The sequence below is a fragment of the Phyllostomus discolor genome, chromosome 5 (assembly GCF_004126475.2).
Source record: "Phyllostomus discolor isolate MPI-MPIP mPhyDis1 chromosome 5, mPhyDis1.pri.v3, whole genome shotgun sequence".
Taxonomy (NCBI): Eukaryota; Metazoa; Chordata; class Mammalia; order Chiroptera; family Phyllostomidae; genus Phyllostomus; species Phyllostomus discolor.
In genome coordinates this window covers 5,852,758-5,875,370 of record NC_040907.2, presented here as the reverse complement: position 1 = coordinate 5,875,370, position 22,613 = coordinate 5,852,758, and the positions used below count along the sequence as shown (strand labels likewise).

The 22,613-nt window shown below is 57.2% G+C and overlaps 1 protein-coding gene across 1 annotated transcript; it reads right to left on the bottom strand.

Moving 5' to 3' along the window:
* Positions 1-5,654: 5,654 nt before the first annotated feature.
* On the bottom strand, positions 5,655-21,761 carry PGD (phosphogluconate dehydrogenase). Its single transcript, XM_028513751.2, has 13 exons — positions 21,644-21,761; positions 20,881-20,956; positions 19,875-20,054; positions 16,615-16,680; positions 15,657-15,775; positions 13,979-14,048; positions 11,938-12,072; positions 10,325-10,514; positions 8,057-8,187; positions 7,679-7,812; positions 6,479-6,578; positions 6,256-6,378; positions 5,655-6,171 (listed from the first exon to the last, which is right to left on the bottom strand). Exons 1-13 carry the CDS (start codon positions 21,649-21,651, stop codon positions 6,052-6,054), a joined length of 1,452 nt encoding a protein of 483 aa, XP_028369552.1. The 5' UTR covers positions 21,652-21,761; the 3' UTR covers positions 5,655-6,051.
* Positions 21,762-22,613: the final 852 nt, after the last annotated feature.

Here is a 22,613-nt window from a genome sequence, read left to right as displayed (position 1 = left end):
ATCAGCCCGTGGATAAATGCTTGGTTACTATCCCATTTGGCGAATACGTCTCTCAGCTCACCTCGTTGCCGTTGACGAAGGAGTATGGTTTTGGTGCAAACCTTGACTGGTTTTCCTTTGTATTTAAGAAACGACGAAAGCCAACCTTGGATTTTCGCTGCTTCCAAACCCTCTTCAGTCATTTCCCACCTTCCCAGCGTCACTTTTTGGAGCTTCACTCCTCTCCCCGTGGCGTCAGCAAGGGACTTCTTTGCTGAACCAGACAACAGTGTTCAAGTACGGGAACCATCTGTCCTCCATGTTTTGTGCTCTTCCCAGTGTAAAGCAGGGGTGTCAGACTCATCTTCACCGGGGGGCCCATCAGCCTCGCGGTGGCCCTCAAAGGGCCGAATGTAATTTAGGACTGTGTACATGTAACTGCTGCTTCACAGTTCAGCGAGAGCTCGGCCCCGCCGCCAGCCGCCGGGTAGAAACAAGGTGCCGGGCAGGATAAAACAACGTGGAGGGCTGGATCCCGCCCTCAGGCCTCGTGTTTGCCACCTGTGATGTAAAGGCTCCGGAGGAGGCGCACATTCAAGTCTAATCTGCATAGTGAACATTTCCCCCATCACTTAAGTAGACAGTCAATGACAAATCAAACCCTGGTTTGTAGCATTTCCACTGTTTCCATGGTGTAAACATTCCCATGGCTGCCAGTTTCAAACAACCGCAGTAGAGTCAGGGAACTCAGAACCAGGGAGAGACGCTGCACCCACCACGTAGACAGGACAGATGTCCGTAATGTCAGGGACACAGACAGAAGAAACACGTACAACGTGGTAGCGTAAGTGATGAGCTTTGACTTTTCATCTCGTCTGTTTGTTTGTTGTTTGTTTAAGTCCTCGCCCAAGGTTATGTTTATGGGTTTTTAGAGAGGAGGGGAAAACGTGAGAGAGAAACATCTATCGGTTGCCTCCCATACAGATGTTTCTGTGTTCACCCCAACTGGGGATCGAACTCGCAACCTTTTGGTGTATAGGATGACACTCCAACCAACTGAGCTACCGGGCCAGGGGTCAGTATTTAGGTTTATTTGTGCTTAATTGGAAGAATATACAGCCAACCTCCCTCCTACTCACTCCGTGGAGAAAGTCGGGGGAGACGAAGAAGAGGGAGGAGCTGTGGATGAGGAATCGTGCGGTTGCCTTCCCATGCCTCAGCCAACAGCCGCCCACCTCTCAGCCGAATCCCCAGCGGCCGCAGCTGAGGAGGCAGAGATTCAATACACAAAGGGATTGGGGTTGATTATTCACATCAGGATTTTATTCTTCAAAATGAGGGTTTTGGGACTCACAAGCCTCTAATGCATTTAAATTGCCAGTTCACAGAATGATGTTGTCCTTGACAGTGAGTGAGAGAAAACAACCTGCAGACCAGTGTGAACCACACAATCTTTTGTTTAAGAAAAAAAAACACATTTGGCCCTGGCTGGTGTGGCTCAGTGGACTAAGCAACAAGCCTGTAAACTGAAAAGTCACCAGTTCAATTCCCAGTCAGGGCACGTGCCCGGGTTGGGAGCCAGGTCCCCAGTAGGGGGCGTGCAAGAGGCAGGTCGATAGATGTATCTCTCACACATTGATGTTTCTCTCCCTCTCTTTCTCCTTCCCTTCCCCTCTCGCTAAAAGTAAATAAATAAAATATTTTTTAAAAGAAAAAAATTATATCTCTTGTGGTGGTGTGGGATGTTTGAAAGGACCAGGAAATCCGCTGGAAGAACACACGGCAGTTCATTTCTGAGCCGGGGTCAAAGAGAAAGCAGACAAGGGCTGTCAAATTTTTCACTTTGTAAATTCCTGCAGTCTGCATTTTTCAACAAGCACGCATTCCCTTTAGAATTCAAGATAAGCACATAAGCTGCTCCTCATCCTCCTCGTCCTCTTAAGTCCGCCCAAACCCCCAAAGCGTGCAGAGGGCAGAGGGCAGAGGGCTTCTTTCTGGAGGAATCGGTCTTCCAGCCCATTTCCACTGCATCTGAGAGACGGCGCCTCTGGCCCCCACTGCTCCCCGGGTGAACCCCAGCCTCCAGTCTCCTGGGACGGTCCTCCGTGCCACGCAGGACAGACCTCTGGCGGAACTGCTTTACTCTGCTGCCCCCGCCCTAGCAGGGCCACTCTGCCCTCCGGGAGCTGCCCTGCTCCCCAACCCAGGCAGCTGTCTGATGGTCTCCAGCGGTTAACTTGGGGGGGGGGGGGCAGCGAAGAAGGTGGGCTGGGAGCAGTGGGGTCGGATGGCAAGGGGGTGAGGAGTTCCAGCCCTAGGGCCAGACCTTGGCTTCAGAGCCCAGCCTCTCTCACTAGCCTTGGGGCCCTGAGCAAGTCCCAGAACCTCTCCAACCCTCATTCATATAGTGGGGATCATGGCACCAGCCTCAGAGAGTACCTGTGAGGTTTAAATGCGAGGTTTAGCCCTGGTCAGGTGGCAGAGTTGGTTGAAGTGTCATCCCGTACACCAAAAAAAAAGTTGTGGGTTCAATCCCCAGTCGGGGAGCATACATGAGGCAACTGATCGATGTTTCTCTCCCTCTCTCTCTCTCTTTCTCTCTCTCTCTCTCAAATCAATAAGCATATTCTCCAGTGGGGATTAATAAATGTGAGGTTTAAGTTGCTCACATAAGTGCTCAAGAAATAATTATTTCCCAGGCTGTTTCTATGCTCTGTGCCTTGCATATTACCTCATTTTAAAGTAGTTTCTTCCTAGGGCAATAGGACATTATTCTAGTGAGACCTGTGGAATATCCAGGTACTTTAGAGTCAGAAGAAAAAGGCCCAGGGCTGAGGTTACTGCATTACAGAAAATGAGTTTGTTTGGAATTTTTTTTTTGCTGGATGAAGAGTGAGGGGTACACACTGACCACTAGAGGTCAGCACTGAGCCACGCCGTGAAAGGAGGTGGTCCTGGCTGGCGATCACTTGCTCTTTGTTCTAGGGCCCCATTTTACATCCCAACTGCTCTCAGAAGGTACGGCCACCCCCCACCCCCCATTTATAGAGGAGGAAGCAGGGTCACAGAGGTGAAAGAGCTTTGCCCGCGGTGAAACTGCTCCAAAGTGGTACAGCCCAGACTTGATCCGGAGCAGCCTCGCCGCCGAGTCTCCGCTCTCGCCGTAAATAAGACGGGGACATTCGTGGGTCTTCCACTGTGTTCAACGGGGCACCATCGACATTTAGTTCAGTAGCGGTCATCATTGATTTCCCCTAGAACTGCACCGTAAAAGTGCCAATTCACAAATCAGTCTCCACCCGCTGTTGTATGCATTTAATAAGCTCACAAGGGCAGGACTGTCTGACTTTTCTCACCACTGGACAAATAGCATCCGACCCAGTGCTTGACGCATAGTAGGTGCACGATAAAGATGGCGACGAGTTGATGAATTGTACACGTTGCACAGTAAGACGGTCTCACAATCTTTTGTCAGGGGAGGCCTTTGCTGGAAGAGCCCAGGTCGTCCCTGTGAGGTCAGGCTGGACACAGCCAACTGGGCAGAGGGCAGGGCACCTCTCCATCCACCTGCGTCCACTCCCGGAATTGTCCGACGGCCTCGCCGTCAGCAGAAGGCAGGTGAGAAACAGCAAACCCCAGACGGGACCCCCTGTGTGGCAGCACTAGTTTAACCCTCCAAACAGCTCTGTGGGCTGGACGTCGTGCCCGGAGGGGAAGAGGCAAGTGAAGGGACAGTGAACTAGGGGCGGGGCTAAGCTGCGATCCCAGGCTCCTCACCAGGAGGCCTGGCCGCCTTTACAGAGCTGACAAGGAGCTTCCTGCGGATGTGTTTTTCAAGTAAGTCCCGCAGGTGAAGTTCAAAGGCATGCAGGCACATGTAGGAAAAAGATGGGTCTCTGCCAAGGACCTAGCTAGGCTCGCATTAACAATAAAAATAGCTTCCACTTTTTTAAAAGATTTTATTTATTTATTTAGAGAGAGGGGAGGGGAGGGAGAAAGAGAGGGAGAGAAACATCAATGTGTGGTTGCCTCCCACATGGCCCACACTGGGGACCTGGCCTGCAACCCAGGCATGTGCCCTGACTGGGAATCGAACTGGCGATCCTTTGGTTCACAGCCCGAGCTCAGTCCACTGAGCCACACCAGCCAGGGCCACTTTTTTTTATTTTTGAGAGGAAGAGAAACATCAATTTGTGGTTCTACTTATTGATGCATTGGGTGATTCTCATCTGAGTCCTGACCGGGGACAGAACCCACAACCTCGGCACATCAGGATGACGCTCTGAGCAATTGAGCTGCCCGGCCAGGGCTTAGCTTCCGCCTTTTATGCTCTGCCGTGCGTCAGATACTGTGCAAAGCACTTTATAAAGCTTCACATGCCGTCGCAATGACACGAGGAAGTCGTCATTCACCCGGTGTTGCCGATGAGAAGACGGAAACTCAGAGGACTTGAGTAGCTGGCCGAGGGGACGCCGCCAGAGGGCCGCGGAGCTAGGCTCCGGACTCCGCCGGCTCCACGCCTTGCTGCGGTAGCACAGCCAGCAGCCTGGAGCCAGCTGTGAGCCTGCTGGAAATGCAGGGGGTGTGGCCGGCTCCAGACCTGCTGGATCAGAATGAATCGGCAGATAACCCTTCGAGAAAAACTTTTGAGAAAGTGCTTTGGAGCTCACAACCCTCACAAAGAATCCTGAGTCACGAGCCGTGACTCGGCCATGACTCGGCGCCTCTTACGCTCGCAGGTGGGCGCGAAGGGTGGGAGGAGGCGGCTGGGGCAGGTCTAAGTACTCTCGCCCAAGTTAAGAGCCTAAAAAGCTGATCACTTATTGAAAAGGATCATCTCCCAGGTTGGCTTACCAGGCCCCTGCATTCCTCTGAGAGGTCAGAGGTCGGATTAGAGACCCTGGCCCTTGAAACGTGGACGCTGTTGGCTGTATTCTCGGGCCTCCTGTGGACTTGCTGCAGCCCTCCAGGGAGGCCTCCAGAGTTCCACTGCTGGACGAGAACCGCTCTCCGTGGGCACCCACGCCACAGCACAGGCCGGCACGCAGCCCGCCTCCCCAGTACGGTGAAGGGAGACGGCCCGAGTCCAGGGGCTCGCTGCCTGGGTTGCCAAAAACCCCGCACCAGACCCACGGGCCTGGTTGAGAGGCACACAGAAAGAGACAGGTACTGGCAAGAGGATTTAAGTGTAATTCTCTCAAGCGTTTATTATAAAACAGCTGACAGAAAAAAATGGCATAAAGAATGATACCATAGCCCTGGATGGTGTGACTCAGTGGACTGAGCGCTGGACTGCGAACCAAAAGGTCGCCAGTTTGATTCCCGGTCAGGGCACGTGCCAGGGTTGCAGGCCAGGTCCCAGTTGGGGACGTGCGAGAGGCAACCACACACTGATGTTCCTCTCCTTCTCTTTCTCCCTCCCTTCCCTTCTCTCTAAAGATAAATAAATCTTTAAAAAAAACTGAGACAATGATACATAAGCATCCATGTACCTACTGCCCAAGGGAAACAAAATCACCGACACACTCAGGTCCCTGCAGAGTTAACCGTTATCCCAACTTTGCTGGTTCTTGCCTTGCTCTGGAATCTTTTTTTTTTTTACACAGAGGATAAAACCAGGGGCCTGGGCTCAGAGCAGCGAAGGTGAGAGAACGCAAGAGTCTGGAAAGAAGCTGAAAGACAACGTGGCTTTTATTACGTGGAAGGAAAGGGAAGCCAGCCGCAGGATACCAGGGTCCTCCCCGAGCGGAGCCTACGCGACCCCTCCCCTTCCCTGTGGTCCCTCTGTCGGGGCAAGCGCGGGGCCTCCCTGATGCACGGGGACGCGCGGGCGGTGGCTGCTCCAAGGAGCACGTGGCGATGCCCCACCAGTCCCGGGCGGCAAGGGCGGGGGGCCTGACGGTTCTCACAGAACCGCTCCCCCGTGAGCTCGGGGTGACTTCAGGAGTCTCTGGCGACACTATTTGGAAAGATCTGCGCAGAAAGGAGGGCGGAGGGCCGTGTGAGCGGTGCTGCGTGGCGGGCGGGGCGCCCCTGCCTGTGGAGTCGCGTGGGTGGGTGGCCCCCGCCCGCCTAGGCGTTGTAGGAGGACGACGACACGCTGCCCCCATGGCCGGTCCAGTTCGTGTGGATGAACTTTCCCGGTGCGGCCAAGAGTTCATAGGTGTGGGCCCCAAAGTAGTCCCGCTGGGCCTGGAACACGGGAAGCAAGGTCGGTCAGGATGACCGGCAGGCGCGCGGCCGCCCTCAGGGCGCCCGCCCCCTCCCGAGGCTCACCTGGATCAGGTTGGCTGGCAGCATGTCGTGCCTGTAGCCGTCGTAGAAGGCCAGGGCCGTGGTGAAGCAGGGCATGGGGATGCCCGCCTGGACGCCCGTGCTGACCGCCCGCCGCCAGGAGTCCTGCGCGGGAAGCACAAGGCCCGCGGCCCGGGTCAGCGTCTCCACCGACGCCCCGGCCGATACCCCGAGACAGCCCCGCACCCGGCTCCGGGCCACCCACCTGGCAGTCCTCCACCGCTGACTTGAAGAAGTCGTCCAGCAGCAGGTTCTGAAGCCCCGGGTTGCGGTCGAAGGCTTCTTTGATCTTCCCCAGGAACACGCTGAAACGATGCGCGGGAAGGGGTCAGTGAGCCCTGGCTGCGGCGGGCGGGACGCGGGGGGAGGGAGCTGGGGGCTGACGCACGCCCGCCCCGGAGAGGGGCGGAGCCACACTTCTCAGCCCTGGGAGCGAGCTGCGTGCCCGCTGAGAACACAGGGCCCGAGTCCCGGGAGGCGGGCCAGCGGGCGCACGCTCGGGCGCTCACAGAGGCGCTTTGGAAAGGGTAGCGTGGACCATCTACTGCACTGGCCAACGGTCTGTTCAGTTTTTCCCTACGGTGGCTCTGGTAGTGCTTCATGATCTTTTAACGTCATTCGAAACAATTTTGTTGGATCGCATTGTGACAGCTGTTATACCAGCGTGCACCTAAAAACACCTACCAACGTTGGCGAATTTTTGTGCAGCCGTTTCAATACTCAAGGTGGAAGAAAATATGCACCACTTTCGGCACATCGTGCTGCATTATTTCAACAAAGGTGAAAACGCAACAGAAACACAAGAAAAGGTCCATGCAGCGATGGAGAAGGTGCCGTGACTGATCACACGCGTCCACAGGGGGAGGGGTCTGCGGCAGGGCGTCCGACCCCCCCGGGAGACTTTTACCAGCAGCCCTGGCCTCCGCCCCGTAAAAGCCAACAGTGGGCACCAGCCGACGTACTCAAAATATCCAGATCAATAAAGTTATTGGTGAGCCCTGGCTGGCATAGCTCAGTGGATTGAGCGCGGGCTGCAAACCAAAGTGTCGCAGGTTCGATTCCCAGTCAGGGTACATGCCTGGGTTGCAGGCCATGACCCCCAGCAACTGCACATTGATGTTTCTCTCTCTCTCTCTCTTTCTCCCTCCCTTCCCTCTCTAAAAATAAATAAATAAAATCTTAAAAAAAATAAAGTTATTGGTGAAAATGAAAAATGTCTTACTTTACAGAAAGAACTAAACGGACTTTCTGGCCAGTGGGACGTGACCATCGACACGGGTCTGGTGGCCACGTACCCGTGAGAGCACCAGGGGCGCCGCTGACAGGGACATGGCCCGCAGGACCCTCAGACCCCCAGACCCCCTCCCCCTGCTCCAGCCCGGCAGGCCCCGCCCCCCTCACGTACCTTCTGATGATGCAGCCCCCCCTCCACATCAAGGCGATGCCACCGTAGTTGAGGGTCCAGCCAAATTCGGTGGCTGCCTGCCGCAGGAGCATAAAGCCTTGTGCGTAGGAGATGATCTTGGACGCGTAGAGGGCCTGAAGGATGATGGCGCACGGACGGGTTAGCGCCGAGACCGGCAACGCGACCCTGGTACCTGCAAACCCCACCCCCCCCTCCAGCAGTGCAGGCCCCTCTAGGGCAAGGAGGTGGGAAAGGCTGCGAATGAGACCAAGGAAGCTGCCCTTGACTTGCCCTCCACCCTGCGGCCTCAGGCTGTTCTCCTGCAACAGCCCCCACCCCCACCCCCCACCGCCTTCCCAGGGACAAACAACGCCCCACCTTGCGAATGTCCTCCAGGAAGGATTTCTTATCGCCTTTAAACTGGGTCTTTTGCGGCCCCTTGAGCTTTTTGCTGGCTTGGATCCTCTCGTCCTTCAGAGAGGACAGGCATCGTGCGAAGACGGCTTCTCCTGCAAGCGAGCGGGGTGCGGGCGGGGGAGACAACATGTGACCAAGGTTCACACAGGGTGCAGGGGACAGAGGACACACAGCAAGGGAGCAAGACTTTCGGTTATTCCAGGAGCTGGAAGTCTCACCCTCGGGCCACAGGATTTCACCCGGATCAGAACGAAGTTTTATAAAAAGCTCTACACAGTTAACACGGTAACTAAACCTCCAAGTCAACTTTCCAACAGAAATACAGGGATCCAATCACAATTATCAACACAGAATTCAAAGGGGAGTTTTCAGGGTAAAAAACAAAGAAAGTGGTAAAGTCACTGTTATCCAGGGTTACTTGGTGTTGGCCCGAGTAAAATTTCCATTTCAGTTGCAAGGACTTTAATTTTTAAATGCTCACCAAAGAGGCAGTTTCCTTTCTCCTGCAGCCCCCAACGATGTGCAGTGACTGTGGGGAGGCAGCACCCCCTCCCCCCCGCTCACCAATCCTGCCCAGGCAGCCCCAGGCCCCCATGGCCCCAGACCCTCGAGACAAGGCGAGCATCTCGGGAAAGCGAGCCGTCTCCTCTTGGGGGTGCAAGGCCTGCCTCCCATTTGCAAAACACGCAACATCTGGGGCGCAGTGACGTGAGGCGTGCCTCCAGGTCAGTGTGCCGTGTGTCCACGGTCACCATCACAGTTTCGCAGTTTCGCAGTGTGACTTGCACTGGAATGAGACACACTTCACACCAGCACTGTGGTACTCAGACACTCGGCGTCCTCCAGCACCAGCCCTCGGAAATGGCCGCCGGCCACCTGACGGCCTGCACTGCGACCAGGAGAGAGTCGGTGCCTGGGTGCCGGGGCCCTCGCTGCGGCTCCTGCAGCGCACGCACGGTGACTGAGCATTAGCACGGTGACCGAGCACATTCGTGGGCAGGAGCTTTGTAAGCAGTGGCGCAAGGAGGCAGCGGTGATGAAACCGGGTCAGCCGGAGGCCGGCTTCCCCTTAGCTCTGCAGATGAAAGGGCACCCACCCAGGGAGCAGCCCGAGCCTGCCTTCAACTGGCGGAAAGGGCAGAATTCTTTCTGAGGCTAATACTCTGAAATCCTCGAGTCAGCAACGAATAAACCGCTCCTAGCTATTATCTCCTCGGTCCCCACCTACGGTGTCACTCAAAGGAGCTAAAAAGCAGCCAACTCCCTCCTGTAGAGTGCGACCGAGCAACCTCCTCCCCTCCTGAACTGGGGGCCGACCCACCACCCGGTGGGGGGGGGCCCCACCAGGAAATCAAAAGGGGGCGGAGCCCGGCTCGGGAAGGCACCGGCTCTGTCTCCAGGAGAATTAGAGATTCTGCTTCCTTGCAGGGAAGCCGCTGGGCAGGGAGCGGAGGTCCTCTGAGCAGGCCAGGCGCCCTTTCCACTCTCCCTTCCAGTCTGCCCCCAGTGTGGCGGCTCTACTTTAAAGAATCTGCTTGTAGCTTTGTTAGTCCTCTTATTACTGGTGGTTTGCTTATTATTTCCTTCCCAGCACGTCTCTCTGAGTTTGAGCTCCTTTGTGAATGGAAGATAAAACACTGGGACAGCAAGGATGCACACTCACTCCGAGAGTTTTCTCTCCTCAGAGAAGGGAAGCAACTTAGGAAAAGAATATTAAGGGGCTTGGGATGTATATAGGTAACATGTTAATTTTTAAATTTTGGGAAAACCTCAGCCCAGAATAACAAATGCCAAGATAACATGAACTGATGTTATCTTGTGAACTTCCGTATGAAAAACGGGTCCCTTTGCCCACTAGACAGATTCAGGTCACTGACTAGGATGAAACCACTAGCCTATCCCTGAACCACCGAAACCGTCCCGGGGATCAAACCGGGTAAGGCAGAAAGCTCTGGGGCCGCCACACAGCCCCCACGGATGGGAGGAGGATCACAAAGAAGAGACGCGGAGCCGTCAGGCTCCCTCCGGGACTCAGCGGCTTCACTGCCAAGAGCGGGGGGCGGGGGGATCCCCTGAAGGCTGCCCGGGGCAGGACGCTCTCTCGGGACAGGCCCGGGTGGGTCTCTCCCTCTGGGGGCCTGTCGGCACCCCCCCAACCCCCCAGGACAGCACGTCCCCGACACAACACGCGGGGGCGCAGGGCCCGCGAACAGCTGCCGCACACGTTACCGATGAGGGTGACGGGCACGCCGTACTCCAAGGCCGAGATGGCGGTCCACTTCCCCGTGCCCTTCTGGCCCGCGCTGTCCCTGATCTTGGGCAGCAGCGGGGTGCCGTCGCCGTCCTGGAACTTGAGGATGTTGGCCGTGATTTCGATCAGGAACGAGTCCAGCTCCGTCTTATTCCAGTCCTCAAACGCCTGCGTGGGGACGGGAGAGATGGGATCAGACGGGGCTCTCCCTCCGCCGGCGCGGGCCGATGCGCGGGGTCTGCTTGTGCTCCAGGCCAACAGGCCCGGTATCTGACTGGTGCGGCCGAGGCCCCTGCTCCCCCCGCTGAGGCTGCCGCTGGCCAAGGGTCAGCTGCGCTGTCTGACCTGGCTGTGCCGCCCTTCTGACCCCACCGCTCTCCCCTGGCCCCGACGGCTCCCTCCCCTCGCGTGGGAGCCTGGACCCGGCACCTCCTCTCGGCGCCCTCCCGGATTGCCGGATCTAGATCCACCTCCTCCGCCCGGGGCCTTTCCTTCCTGAAGGCGCGGACTAGTTCCACGTTCTGTGCCGAGCCACCGATCTCCCCATCTCCTAGGGGGCAGGGACCTCGTTTCTGTTTTTTAACTATTACATCTCCAGCATGCAGAACAGTGCTGAGCGTGCATCAAAGCACTCCTGTACATACATATACTGAATGAACACACTAAATGGTAGGTAAACCAGTTAAACATGAGCACACGCCAAAAAGGCATGTTTCTATGAAAACTAGGTTAGCCCCGGCCGGATAGCTCAGTTGGTTAGAGCATTGTCCCGATTCGCCAAGGTTGCAGGTTTGATCCCCGGTCAGGGCGTAGGAATGTGTAAATAAGTGGAATAACAAATGGATGTTTCTCTCCTTAAAATACATTTTAAAATAATAAAGAGATAAAAAGAAAACTCAGTTGTTTCAGGAAGAACAGTAAGGGCACCCAGTGAAACCCAGTAAGCGGGGCCGGCGCAAATGTAACAATCAGGAAGCCACGCCCCTGACAGGCAAGACCGCTAGAACGCCGATCAGAACTTAAAAAGACTCCACCGGTGAACAAAGGTGGGTCCCTTCCTGTGGTGTCAGTTAAAGTAAGCGTTTGCCTAATCGGTGCTGGAGTCTTTAGAGACAAGCCTACCGCTGTCTGCAGCTCACTCACTCCGAAAGGCACCGAGAAAGACGAGACCGAGAGGGGAAGGGACGGAGCCGACGGAGCACGTGCAGCACAACGCCGGCGGCAGAATCTACGTCGTCTGCGCACGCGTGCTCACGGCCCCTCTTCCGCCTCCGCCGTGTGGGAGCATCTGCATCCCAGAGTGTCGGGGGGAAGGCTGAGAAAGCCAGCCCCGGTCTGATCGGAAAAGCAGGTTCTGTTGCACCCACCACGGGACCAAGTAGGGTCCGATGAGATGCCTGAAAGTGACAGCGCTCCGCACACAGGGGGGGGTCACACAGGGGCGGGGGCTGCTGGCCTGGTGACCGGCACATACTGGATGGTCCTGTCACAGATGGCCCGCCTCCCTTACATCCGGCCCCGCCCACCCGGGCCATCAGTGCGACCAGAGGAGAAGGGGCAAGGGGCCGCAGGTGCCGGGGCCCGCACCCACCTGCGCCATCTCGCCGTGCTCCATGCCCAGCACGTCCTTCATCAGGTGGTAGGCCTCGCAGATGAGCTGCATGTCCCCGTACTCGATCCCGTTGTGCACCATCTTCACGAAGTGCCCTGCTCCCTCCTCCCCCACCTGTCGGACGCAAGCACCCAGGGCGGTCAGTCAGGGGGCAGAGGCCAGGAAAGCCCACACCAAATTCTTCGGCGAGACTCCGGCCCCACACAGAACAAGCGTGAGGCAACTGCTTACAGTATTTTAAAAGTAAGGCTCAACGTGGAAAAATGCAATGCAAGCTTCAGTCCAGCGGTATTTTAAACTGACTCCAAATTCACTCCTCTAAACAGATTTCAAAATCCCCAAATTCACTGAAAGTACCTATAGTTCTTTTTGGTACATTTCTGTCTTTTCTCATTGTTATTAAAAGCAACTCCCCACTCCCAGCCCCCACTCCCTGCTAGGGGGAGGTTCCCACTCTTCTAGCTGGTGGAGGCGACAAGTTGGCTAACGAAACTACTTGCACTTTTAAAACAGATAGGCACGTATTACAGTTGATTCTAACAGCCACTGAGAGACGAAAAGGCCCCTCGGCCCCAGGTCTGGCCCACAACCTTGTAAAAACACAGAACTGTGTTCCCACCGGGGTCTCAGGGTCATCAGGATAACGACTTGTAACAGAGCCGGGAAGACGTGTAAAACCGTGGCACAGTTTGCGATGAGAAGTTTATCGGTCTCAGTGGGTCAGTCCCCTTATCTGAAAACTGCTGAGTGGGCGAGGAGCCAGAACAAGGCGGGTAACAGGGGTCACACTTCCAATGGCAGCAGACTCTGCAGTCCCCACGACGGGGACACCTGCCCGGCGGACCGGCTGCTGGGGTCCGTGTCCTGGCAGTCGCTGTCCGCATCGCCGCAGGGGAGGCTCATGTCAGACATGTCCTTTGTCCGTCCCCACTGCTGACCCACCCCCTCTGGTTTTGACACTTTGTGGCCATGAAGTAACTTGCTAGTAACATCTTACTTCACCTCATCCTTCCTCTAACTATGAAAATGAGCTAAAAGATAAAAATAAAAGAAGGAACTAGAGGCCCCGCTTTTTGTGTGGACACCAGTGTTTTCAATGCCCTGACACTGAGCCATAAGGCTGAGGAAGCCTGAACTGATCAACCTACGTAAGGGCAAGAACTGTCTTTTCCTTCCTGATCTCGTCCAAAGCGCATCTAACATGCAGTTCCTGTGCTTTTGTTGTAAGTTCTCTATCGTCAGGGACTGACCGCTCCCTTCCCAGCCCCCAGGCTACCGAGAGAAGGAGCCCACGCTCCGGGGCGCAGCCCTGGCCTCCCTCCCCCCGCCAGTGAACGTGATTCAGTCTGGCAGCCACCGGTTCGGTGCCAGGACCCGGTTCGCTGCCACAGCCAAAGGCACTGGGCCCCGTGAGGCAGGAGGGCTTCCCTCGCTCCTTGGCTGCCTCGGAAGCCCACGTGGCACCTGGCTGGCTCACAGAGCGCCAGGACCACAGCCCGGGTCTCCCCGGCCTCGTGAGGCTGCGATAGGGATAGTACGACTTATTTTCACAGCAGCACGAAGCACAGGAAGGACAGGCGCACGTGACGAGCCCAGGCTGCCTCTACGCTCAGGGCTGAAGGCCGCGGCCTGCTCCGATCAAGCACAGGATGCTGCCACCAAGGCGAGCGGGCCCTACTTTTGATTTTGACACTCTTTCCTCAGTCATGAAGAAACATGGCTAAAAAGCCCTACTTACCCCCGTCCTTCCTGTTCCCCTTTGAGGAGCCCGTCCTTCGCGGGACCAGCGGAAGGCCGCCTTGAGAACCCACCTCGAGGCTGAGAACCCCCCACAGAGACACAAGGCCGTGGGCTGTGACAGGCGCACATTTGAGGCCCCAGGTGTGCGAGCGACTTAGAGATCGAGCAGCATTACGCCAAGAGGCCACCCCCTGGGACGCAGGTGGGGCCCAGGCAGCCCTGTGCACTTGGTCACGGCTGTGCCGTGTCACACCCAGCTGGAGGGGCGCCCGACACTTGCCCAGTCACAGCAGGGCTCTCCGGTCCCGACCTTGGCGGCGATGCCCTGGAAGATCGTCTTGATGTGGGGCCTGCGGAGAGAAAGGGCACAGGTGAGCGGCCGAGGAATGGGCCGAGATCCGAGGACAGACACGCTCCAGGATGCCCCCGCCCCCACTCCAGTTCTCTCTCTCTCATGGGCGGCGGTCGTGCCCAGGAAAAAGCAACAGAGCGCCCAAACCTCACGGTAAACCAGCAGGAGGCTGCGCACGGCCTGATTTGAGAAGACAGGCAAAAAGGGGGCGGGGGGCCGCCTCTGCGAGACCCCCTCTCACCCGTCAGGGTGCGCGTCACCAGGCCCCGCGCGGTTCTGCAGAGGGGACCGGGCGGTGTGGCCGGTGTGGCCGGGGGCGGCTGCCACTGCGGCTCCCACAGTGCCCCCAGGAGGGCGTAACAGCCCCCAGCGTGCTTCCCTTCCTGCCCTCCTCACGGGTGACCGACGCAGCCTCCTGCACGAGGTTTTTGGCGAAGACGCGAACATCGGCCGGGGCTGCCAAGTGAGGGCGCTAAGACAGCGCTCCACCTTCGACCTTCACTCCTCTGCTGCCCAGCGCTCCGGGGACGAGTGCCACTTCCACCCGCACCAGCCACTCAAGAAAGTGCAACGGGCGACAGGAGCCCCTCTGCCGGTCCCGCGTTTCCACGCGTGTTTGTCCGTGTTGTCCGCACTTCCGCCAGCCCCTGGGCAAGAAGCCCCAACTAAGTATCTTCAAGCTTTCGAGGAGCAGGAAGGCCTCTGCTTCTAGATGCAGCCCCCGGAGGCGAACCCCCGACGTGCTCGTTGGAGAGGCAAGCGAAGAACAACGGTCCCCAGGCAGGCCCCCACCTTCGGGGATCGGTTTGATCGCGCCTCACCTTAAGGCAGGCCCGATGTGGTTCCGGAGTGCTTGGGAATTGCACGCATCGAGAAGAGAATGCTGCCTTTCCCCGGCTCCCTAAAGGAGCCCTCCTTTTCTTCTCCCTCCCTCCGGCTCCCCTGCCGCTGTCTGGCCGTCTCTCTCCCTGCAGGCCCAGCAGCGGGCGCCCCCGGGCCGCGTCCTGCGGGCCGGTTACCCGCACCTCCCCACCTGGACCCCCTGCCCTGCCGCTGTCCGTCCCACCCCACACCCGACATGCCCTCCTCCTCCTTCCCCAGAGCACTGCCCCTCCCACGGCTGGCCCTTCCTCTCCTCCCAGACACCGCACAGGGAGCAGCGGGAAGCCCTGGGAAAACTTTCCCAGGTCAAATACAGAATCCCCACCTCGTTCCTGGCGACCAGAGAGGCCTCAGTCCACCCCTCCCCATCACCGAGTCAGGTGAGTTCGGGAGCACACGTCAGTCACACAGGCAGGCCGTGCTCCTGACGCTGGGCAGGTCACAGGACGCCCTGGAACTGCATCCTCGGAGCCTCTGCCCCTCCGGGCCCACTGAGAACTTCCAGGGCCGGTGTCGGCAGGAGTAGCGGGAAGGAGAGGCCGGGAGGGCTCTGTGCATGAATCAGGCCGAAGCAACGAGACCCAGAGACGAGGCGTCTCCAGCACCTCCCATCTCCAACACGGGGTCGCCACAGCGGCCCTCGGCCGACCAGCAGATCGGCCCGGGGCTCGCCCCTTGTCAAAGGTTCCCCCCCCCACCCCCCAGTGCTGAAATGCGTGCTCACCAGGCTGCTTTGTTCCCTCCGGGCATGAGGGACGGGCCGTACCGGGCCCCGTCCTCGCCCCCGCTGACGCCGCTCCCCACGAACAGGATTCCCTTGGCCTTGAGGTCCCGACATCGTCTCTAAAGGGGGGAAAAGAGCGGGTTACGCTTCCTTCCGTAAAGTAGGTTCCTCCCGAGGATGAAAGGAGGCGGGGCAGGCGCAGAGACCCCGTATCTGACGGGCCGTGACCCGAGGACCCGAGGACCACCTGGCCGTTAGAGAAATGGGATCCCCTCGGCCTGGGAGTTGAAGGAAAGAGCCACCCTGACCGGTGTGGCTCGGCTGGTTGCCTGTCATCCCGCAAAGCGGAAGGTCGCCAGTTCGATTCCCAGTCGGGACACAGGCCCGGTCCCCGGTCAAGACGCGTGCGAGAGGCAACTGGTCAATGTTTCTCTCACTCTTCCTCCCTCCCTTTCCCTCTCTCTAAGAATAAATAAATAGAACCCTAAAAAAAAAAAAAGAAAACAAAAAAGAAAAACCCACGAAGTTTAAGAGAGCTACCCTGTCCCGGAAGGCAGTGATAAGGCCGAACACACGCTCTCGTCTTCCCGGGAGAGGCCCTGTTCGCTCAGACTCGGCGAAGAGCCGGTTTAGGGCAAAAACCATGTGCGTGCTCAGCCCTGGGGGTCCTGCAGGGACCCCCCCAGCACGAGCACTCTGGCGCTGGCCCTCAACCTCGCCACATGCTGCCTGGCTGCGCCTCGGAGGGCGAGCCCAGGGGGCTCACGCCACCCCTCGGCCTGCGAGTGGCGGGCGAGAAGCCCCTCTGTCCAGTGCGAAACAAAGGCTGGGCCCGACCGCCCCAGGCCCCACAGCTGGCACCGCGGGAGGCCGGGCCACTCTTCCGTCACAGGTGCAGTGCTGGGCCTTTGCTAGAAGGTTCTCAGAGCCTGGGAGAACGGGACTGGAGGGTACTCACCGTGGTATCCCTGTACTCAGAATTTCCTCCATCGATGATGATGTCACCGGAGTCCAGCAACGGCACCTGCAACCAGACGCCGGCATTAAGGTGGCCCAAGGACGTGCAAGACGAAAATGGCAAACATGCGACCGTATGTAAAAGCTTCAGGCTAGCAAACCCAGTCAGAGCTCGCCCCGGCTGAGACATTTCTCTGGGGGAGCCCTAAGATTCTCTAGCAAACGGAACCCACGAGGACAGCTGTGCAACCCAACATCACCACCCGTCTGCGCCCTGCGCCCCCTAGGCCTTGACGGGACCGCCTTCCCGGAGCACGCCTGCCGGGCTGGCGTTCTGATTCGCTATCGGTCTCCCCCTTCACGGCTCAGGTAACATCTTGCTCTGCTGGAGAACAATCTAGCATGTTCCAGTCTGTTCTGGCTACAGCTAATCACAGGCAGCTCAGCGGCTTGCTACACAAGAGCTCGCTGTGTCCTTATCACAATGTTGCCCTTTCTGGGTCATCTTTTCTTTAACGTGGCAACACGGTGGGTACAAGCCCCCCCCACAGCAACAACGCAGTGTGAACACGGCTCCTCCAGAGAAGAAGGCCTGTCCCCCGCCTGTTTATTACCGCCACACTTCCCACGAGACATTCCTTCCGGATGGCCAGTGCCTTGGTTTCCCCAGGGCTCTTACTGCGGAATGGTTTTTCACTATCTAAAAAAAATAACTTCCACTAGTTCCCCTCTGTCCATGCGCTGCCCCCGCCCCCCAGGGGGAAGCACCCCGAGGCTGCAGGGCACCGGCAATGAGGTTGTCTCCGTTCACTGTGGGAGAGGAAACCCTCCCATTTAATGCGGGGGCGCTCTTTCCCAGGGGTATGCTGAAGCAAGGGCCTTACGGGCACCCCAGACCCAGACACAGCTTACAGCGGCCGAGCTTCGACCAGGAGCTGCTGCTGTCCCCCTCAGCAGCTCCTCCTCTGCCACAGCCACCCCAGGGAGCATGGCCAGCAGGGCTCTGGTGGGAGCAAGCTGGGACAAGAATGGACAGCCCACCAGCAAGAGAGAGGTGGTAATGGCCACCCACAGCAAGGGGCCCGCCATCCCCTCGCCCTGGGAGTGGGGCTGCGGGGGAGGCAAGCCTCAGTGAGGCGCCAGACCACCGCGTGTTAAAGAACCAGGCGCAGCACCTCCGTGGAGCCCACACCACCACCACCACGGCTGACGACCCGGGACCAGACCACAGCTGAGGCCGGCCTCCCAGGCCTCTGGGGCACTCGGCACTGGGCACCCAGGCACTCACCACCTGCCCCAGCGTGGCCACCACAGCCCAGATTCCTACTTGTCTTCCTCCAAAAAAGATACACTTTCTAAAGCCAACCAATCGTGTGGTGCAAAGGTAAGTACCCAGTGTGCGGTTCCGAGGACTCCCGAAGGGGATCTCTTGTCACTTAGACTAAATTTTACAAGGCTTGGAGAACTGCTGCTTTATAGGAATACTGAGAGAAATAAAATCTGTTTCAAAATCTGGACAAAAAGGTTTATTAGTGAACAGCACTAAATATTCGCAACACACAATCAGAGTGAAGTTTTTCTGAATGTCCACGAGATGACCCACGGAGGCATCGCATAACGACGGACCACACGTAGTACAGCAGTCCCGTGAGACCAGAATGGAGGCCTGGCCTCATAGTTCGGTTGGTCAGAGCATCGCCCCGATGCACCAAGGCTGCAGGTTCGATCCCCAGTCAGGGCACATGCAGGGACCCACCAATGAGAGCGTAAGTGGGGGGAACAAGAAGTCGGTGTTTCTCTCCTTCACCCTTCCTCTCTAAAATTACCAGTAAAAATTTTTTTAAGAAAATAACAGAGCTGAAAAACTCCTGTCACCTTTTAATGTCACAGCCATCATAACACAGGTTGTACACACGTGTTTGTGCCAATGCTGATGCTAACAAACTTGCACTGGCAGTCGTACAAAAGTATAGTGTATACAATTGTGTACAGTGTATAACTCCTGAATGACAAAGGACTACATTACTGGTCTGTGCACTCACTAGACTATACTTTTTATTGTTATTTTACAGTGTGTTCACTCTGCTTATTAAAACAATGTTCGCTAGCCCTCGCTGGCGTAGCTCAGTGGATTGAGCGCGGGCTGCGAACCAAAGTGTCACAGGTTCGATTCCCAGTCAGGGCACATGCCTGGGTTGCAGGCCACGGCCCCCAGCAACCACACATTGATGTTTCTCTCTCTCTCTCTTTCTCCCTCCCTTCCCTCTCTAAAAATAAATAAATAAAATCTTAAAAAAAAGTGTTCGCTGTGAAAGGCACACTGGGTTGCCGCAGCAGCCTCACACCTTGCACGTCTCACGACTGTATCCTTATCTCTTGCGCCTGATTCGGTCTCGCTTTGTTTTGCAGGGGGACGTGCCGTACAGACTGGCCGCCTGGGAGTGACCGGTCAGCCCAAACCACCCAGGTCTGCGTGAGCGCGCCCTGTGACGCCCCCACAGCGATGAAGCTGTCCGACAGAGCACTTCTCAGGACACGCCCCCATCATTGAGTGGCCCGTGACTGTGTCATGTCTACTCCCGTTAATGGATTCTTAGTGAGATGTCTCTGGAGGTCCGGGCCAATCAGCTCAGCTGGTTAGAGCACCGTCCCAATACGCCAAGGTTGTAGGTCCGCTGCCCGTAGGTAGGCACATACAAAAATCGACCAAATGGATGCATAAACAAACAAATCGATATTTTTCTTTCTCTCTCTAAAAATAAAAAAAAGAGCCCCGAGTGGTGTGGCTCAGTGGACTGAGTGCCGGCCTGCAAACCAAAGGGTCACCAGTTCAACTCCCAGTCAGGGCACACGCCTGGGTTTTGGGCCAGGTCCCCGGTAGGGGATGCTCAAGAGGCAACCACACATTGATGTTTCTCTCCCTCTCTTTCTCCCTTCCTCTCTCTCTAAAAATAAATAAATAAATAAAATCTTTAAAAATAATAATAAACATAAAAATAAAAAAAGGGAAATGTTTCTTGATGTCCTTAGAATTTTATATGTATGTAGTTACTACCACCTGAGAATGTGTTGCTACTTCATTAGTGCCAATCCAGTTAACCGACACTGAGCCACTGAAGCAATTATTTTGTTGGGACGGAGCAGTTCATGCCCAGAAACTGAAGGGGGGCAAATGTCTCAGGTAAAAAGAAATGAAACAGCTAGAGGAAAGCACGTGACGAGCCGTCACACAGGCGGCGCCGGGAGCAGAGCGGGCCTCACCAGTTTCCCAATGAAATCGTCCACGGCCTGGCCGGCCTTCACCAGCAGGATGATCCGCCGGGGCTTCTTCAGCTTGGAGACCATCTCCTCCAGCGAGTGTGCTCCGACCACTTTGGTTCCCTTGGCCTCATTGGCCAAGAAATCATCCACTTTGGAGACCGTCCTATTGAAAGCACAGACCTAAAAGGGCAAAAAGCCGGTCAGGAGATCTGGGGCATACAAGACCCTCAGACAGCGGAGCAAGTGACAGTGACATTTTCTACCCAGCCCAAGGTCTGGGGGAGGCTGGACCTGGCCTTGGCCTTGCCCTGAGCGATACTGGAAAGTTACTTTCAGCGGACGAAATGGCAGGGAATGGAAGACAGGATGGGGCGGAAGCAGGTTCACAGTTGTTTGTGCGGAAAACAATACAAGAATGACACAAGCATAAATTCTGTTTCACTCCTTCACTACAGCGGCAACCCACATTTGCCCCACCCAGTCTGTGGAGGCAAAGGTCAACCCCTCCACAGCGTGTCAGCCTAGTGTCTGTCACTCGCTGGGTAGCCTGCAAATCTGGAACCAGCTGGTTCCAGACTGACAAATGTTGTCACTGACAATCCTTGTATCTAACCGAGCCAGTTTCACATTCGCACCTAAACTGTTCCCTCTCCCCAGATCGCCCGAGGCCATAAACTTAGAGCTCTGTGCACCTGTAAGGTTCCTCCTCTAGAAGTGACAGGCTTGTTCCCGCTGCAAACCTTACAGAGCTGATGGATACATTTAGCCGGACTCCCCTTCCTCAGAGAGCTGTGGGACTGGCCCCCCCCCCACACCCCTGTGTAAAGTGGTGCTTCTCCTTCTCTTGCGAAGTTGTCCCGGGCAGCAACAGGTGGGGCACACACATAAAGACAAATCTGCTCCAGGCTCGTTGAGATCTTTGACATCAGCCGGTCACCGGCACTCAGGCTAGTAATGCACACACACCGAGAACCCGCAAGAGAAGAGGGTGTCCCTTGTGACTTACCACAAAGCCGTGGTCATTCATGTTCAAAATTAAGTTCTGGCCCATGACGGCCAGTCCAATCAGCGCAATATCAGCTCTGAAAGACCAGAAAAAGGAACAGAGAGAAATGTGTAAGTTCCACTTAATCCACTCCACCTCCGGGAACCCGAGTTGTCCCAGCTTTTGCTGAGTAACGACTTGTGTTAACTTCTCGGCCCCCTACCCCCTTTTACACTCGACGACAACCCAGGCATGCAGCTCTCCGTGGAACGGCAGGCAGACCGCCACCCACTCTGCCATTTCAGGGGACCTCCGGTTCTCTTTAGTTCTCTTGGGATGAACTAAACTCGCACGTAGGAGAGTATTCACCGCACGTAAGCTCCAAGTCTACCTGGCAACGACTGTCCCGGGTGTCCCCGTCTCCCACAGAGGGGAGAAGCCCCAGCTGGCAGAGCTACCGGCCGTCCAGCCCCCCCACCTCCGGATCGTGCCCTGGGTTCCCTCAGCCGAGCCTGCCCCCCACCCCCGCCCTCTCTAGCACCGGGGATCCTCCCGCGCAGCCGCGGGAGGCAGAGGGCTGAGCCCGAGGGAAAGGCCAGGCTGCGGGGCCAGCTCCGCATGCGGGGGGTTCTGGGGCCCGAGCCGGAGGGGGCTGACACCCCGGAGAACCGGGGCTCTGGGCGCCACGAGGCCGGACGCAGGCGACCCCCGGTGCCGAGGCGACGTCGGGGACGGCTGGACCTTCGAGCCCACTCTCGGAAAGTTCCCGCGTGCCGTCACTCACTGGGCCATGGCGGTGGCGGGGCGGCGGCGGACCCGGCTGGAGTGGAGAGAGGCGGAGAGCACTGAGCGCACAGCGCTGACGACCAAGGCTGAGTTCCACTGTAGCTCGCCTGCGGGGGCCACGGCCGCGGCTTTCCGGCACTGGCCAATCGGAGGGAAGGGGTGGAGCCATACCGGCATGCCATTGGCTTTCCCTGGCGCCTGTTACACCACCTGAGGCGCCGGGCCCGCCCACTCCCGGGAGCCGACTCAGGAGAGCGCCGAGCACATCGATGACATCGCCCAGGGTGCGCCGGGACTGGCATAGAGGGCTGGGGGCGTCCGGACCCGCGGAGGGGCGGGGTAGGAGGTCCCCGGACAGATGGAGGGGGCTGGGTGGAGCCGACCAAGGCAGAGGACACGCAGGGCCGGGCTCTGCTTTTGCGGCGCCCTGCGGGATGGCGGGTCAGAGGGGGCCACACTTCCCAGTGCCCCAGGCACTTGGACACCTGTTGTCCGAGTGCCCATCACTCCTTCCTCCCATCGCTGCCGTGCACGTGGCGTTTGTGCGTCGTACCTCTCATCCCGGGCAGGAACCGAGGTTTTACTCTTTCGGTACATGGGCAAGTGTAGTGGGAGCCAGCAAACGCTGGTCCTTAAACGATCCTGTGTGGGAAACAGCCCCTCATTGCAGGCGAAGAAACTGACGCAGAGAGATCCGACAGTGTGATGGGCCAGGCTCGGAGGTCGTGTCATTGAACCCGTTCCCCTACAGCTCTGGAACTAGAGGCCAAGTGATGGTGAACCCTCGGTCCAGGGCATTATAAATGCCACGTCCCGCATGCCTTCTCAAAATCCCCCCCGGTGCCCGGGCATCTTGACACCAGCACTGAACCCTGCCGCCTCCTACAACAGATGCTTGGGACAGAGGCTTAGCTCCTCCAGGACTTTTTAGGATTTTTGTTGTTGCTTCATGTCACCTAACAGTTGCT

Coding starts and splice junctions, on each gene's coding strand:
- PGD (XM_028513751.2), bottom strand. Junction 16,681..19,874: donor ACGATTTCATTGGGAAACTG/GTGAGGCCCGCT, acceptor GTCTGGTTGCAG/GTGCCGTTGCTGGACTCCGG. Junction 6,579..7,678: donor GGGGGCTGCATCATCAGAAG/GTACGTGAGGGG, acceptor GCATCGTTTCAG/CGTGTTCCTGGGGAAGATCA.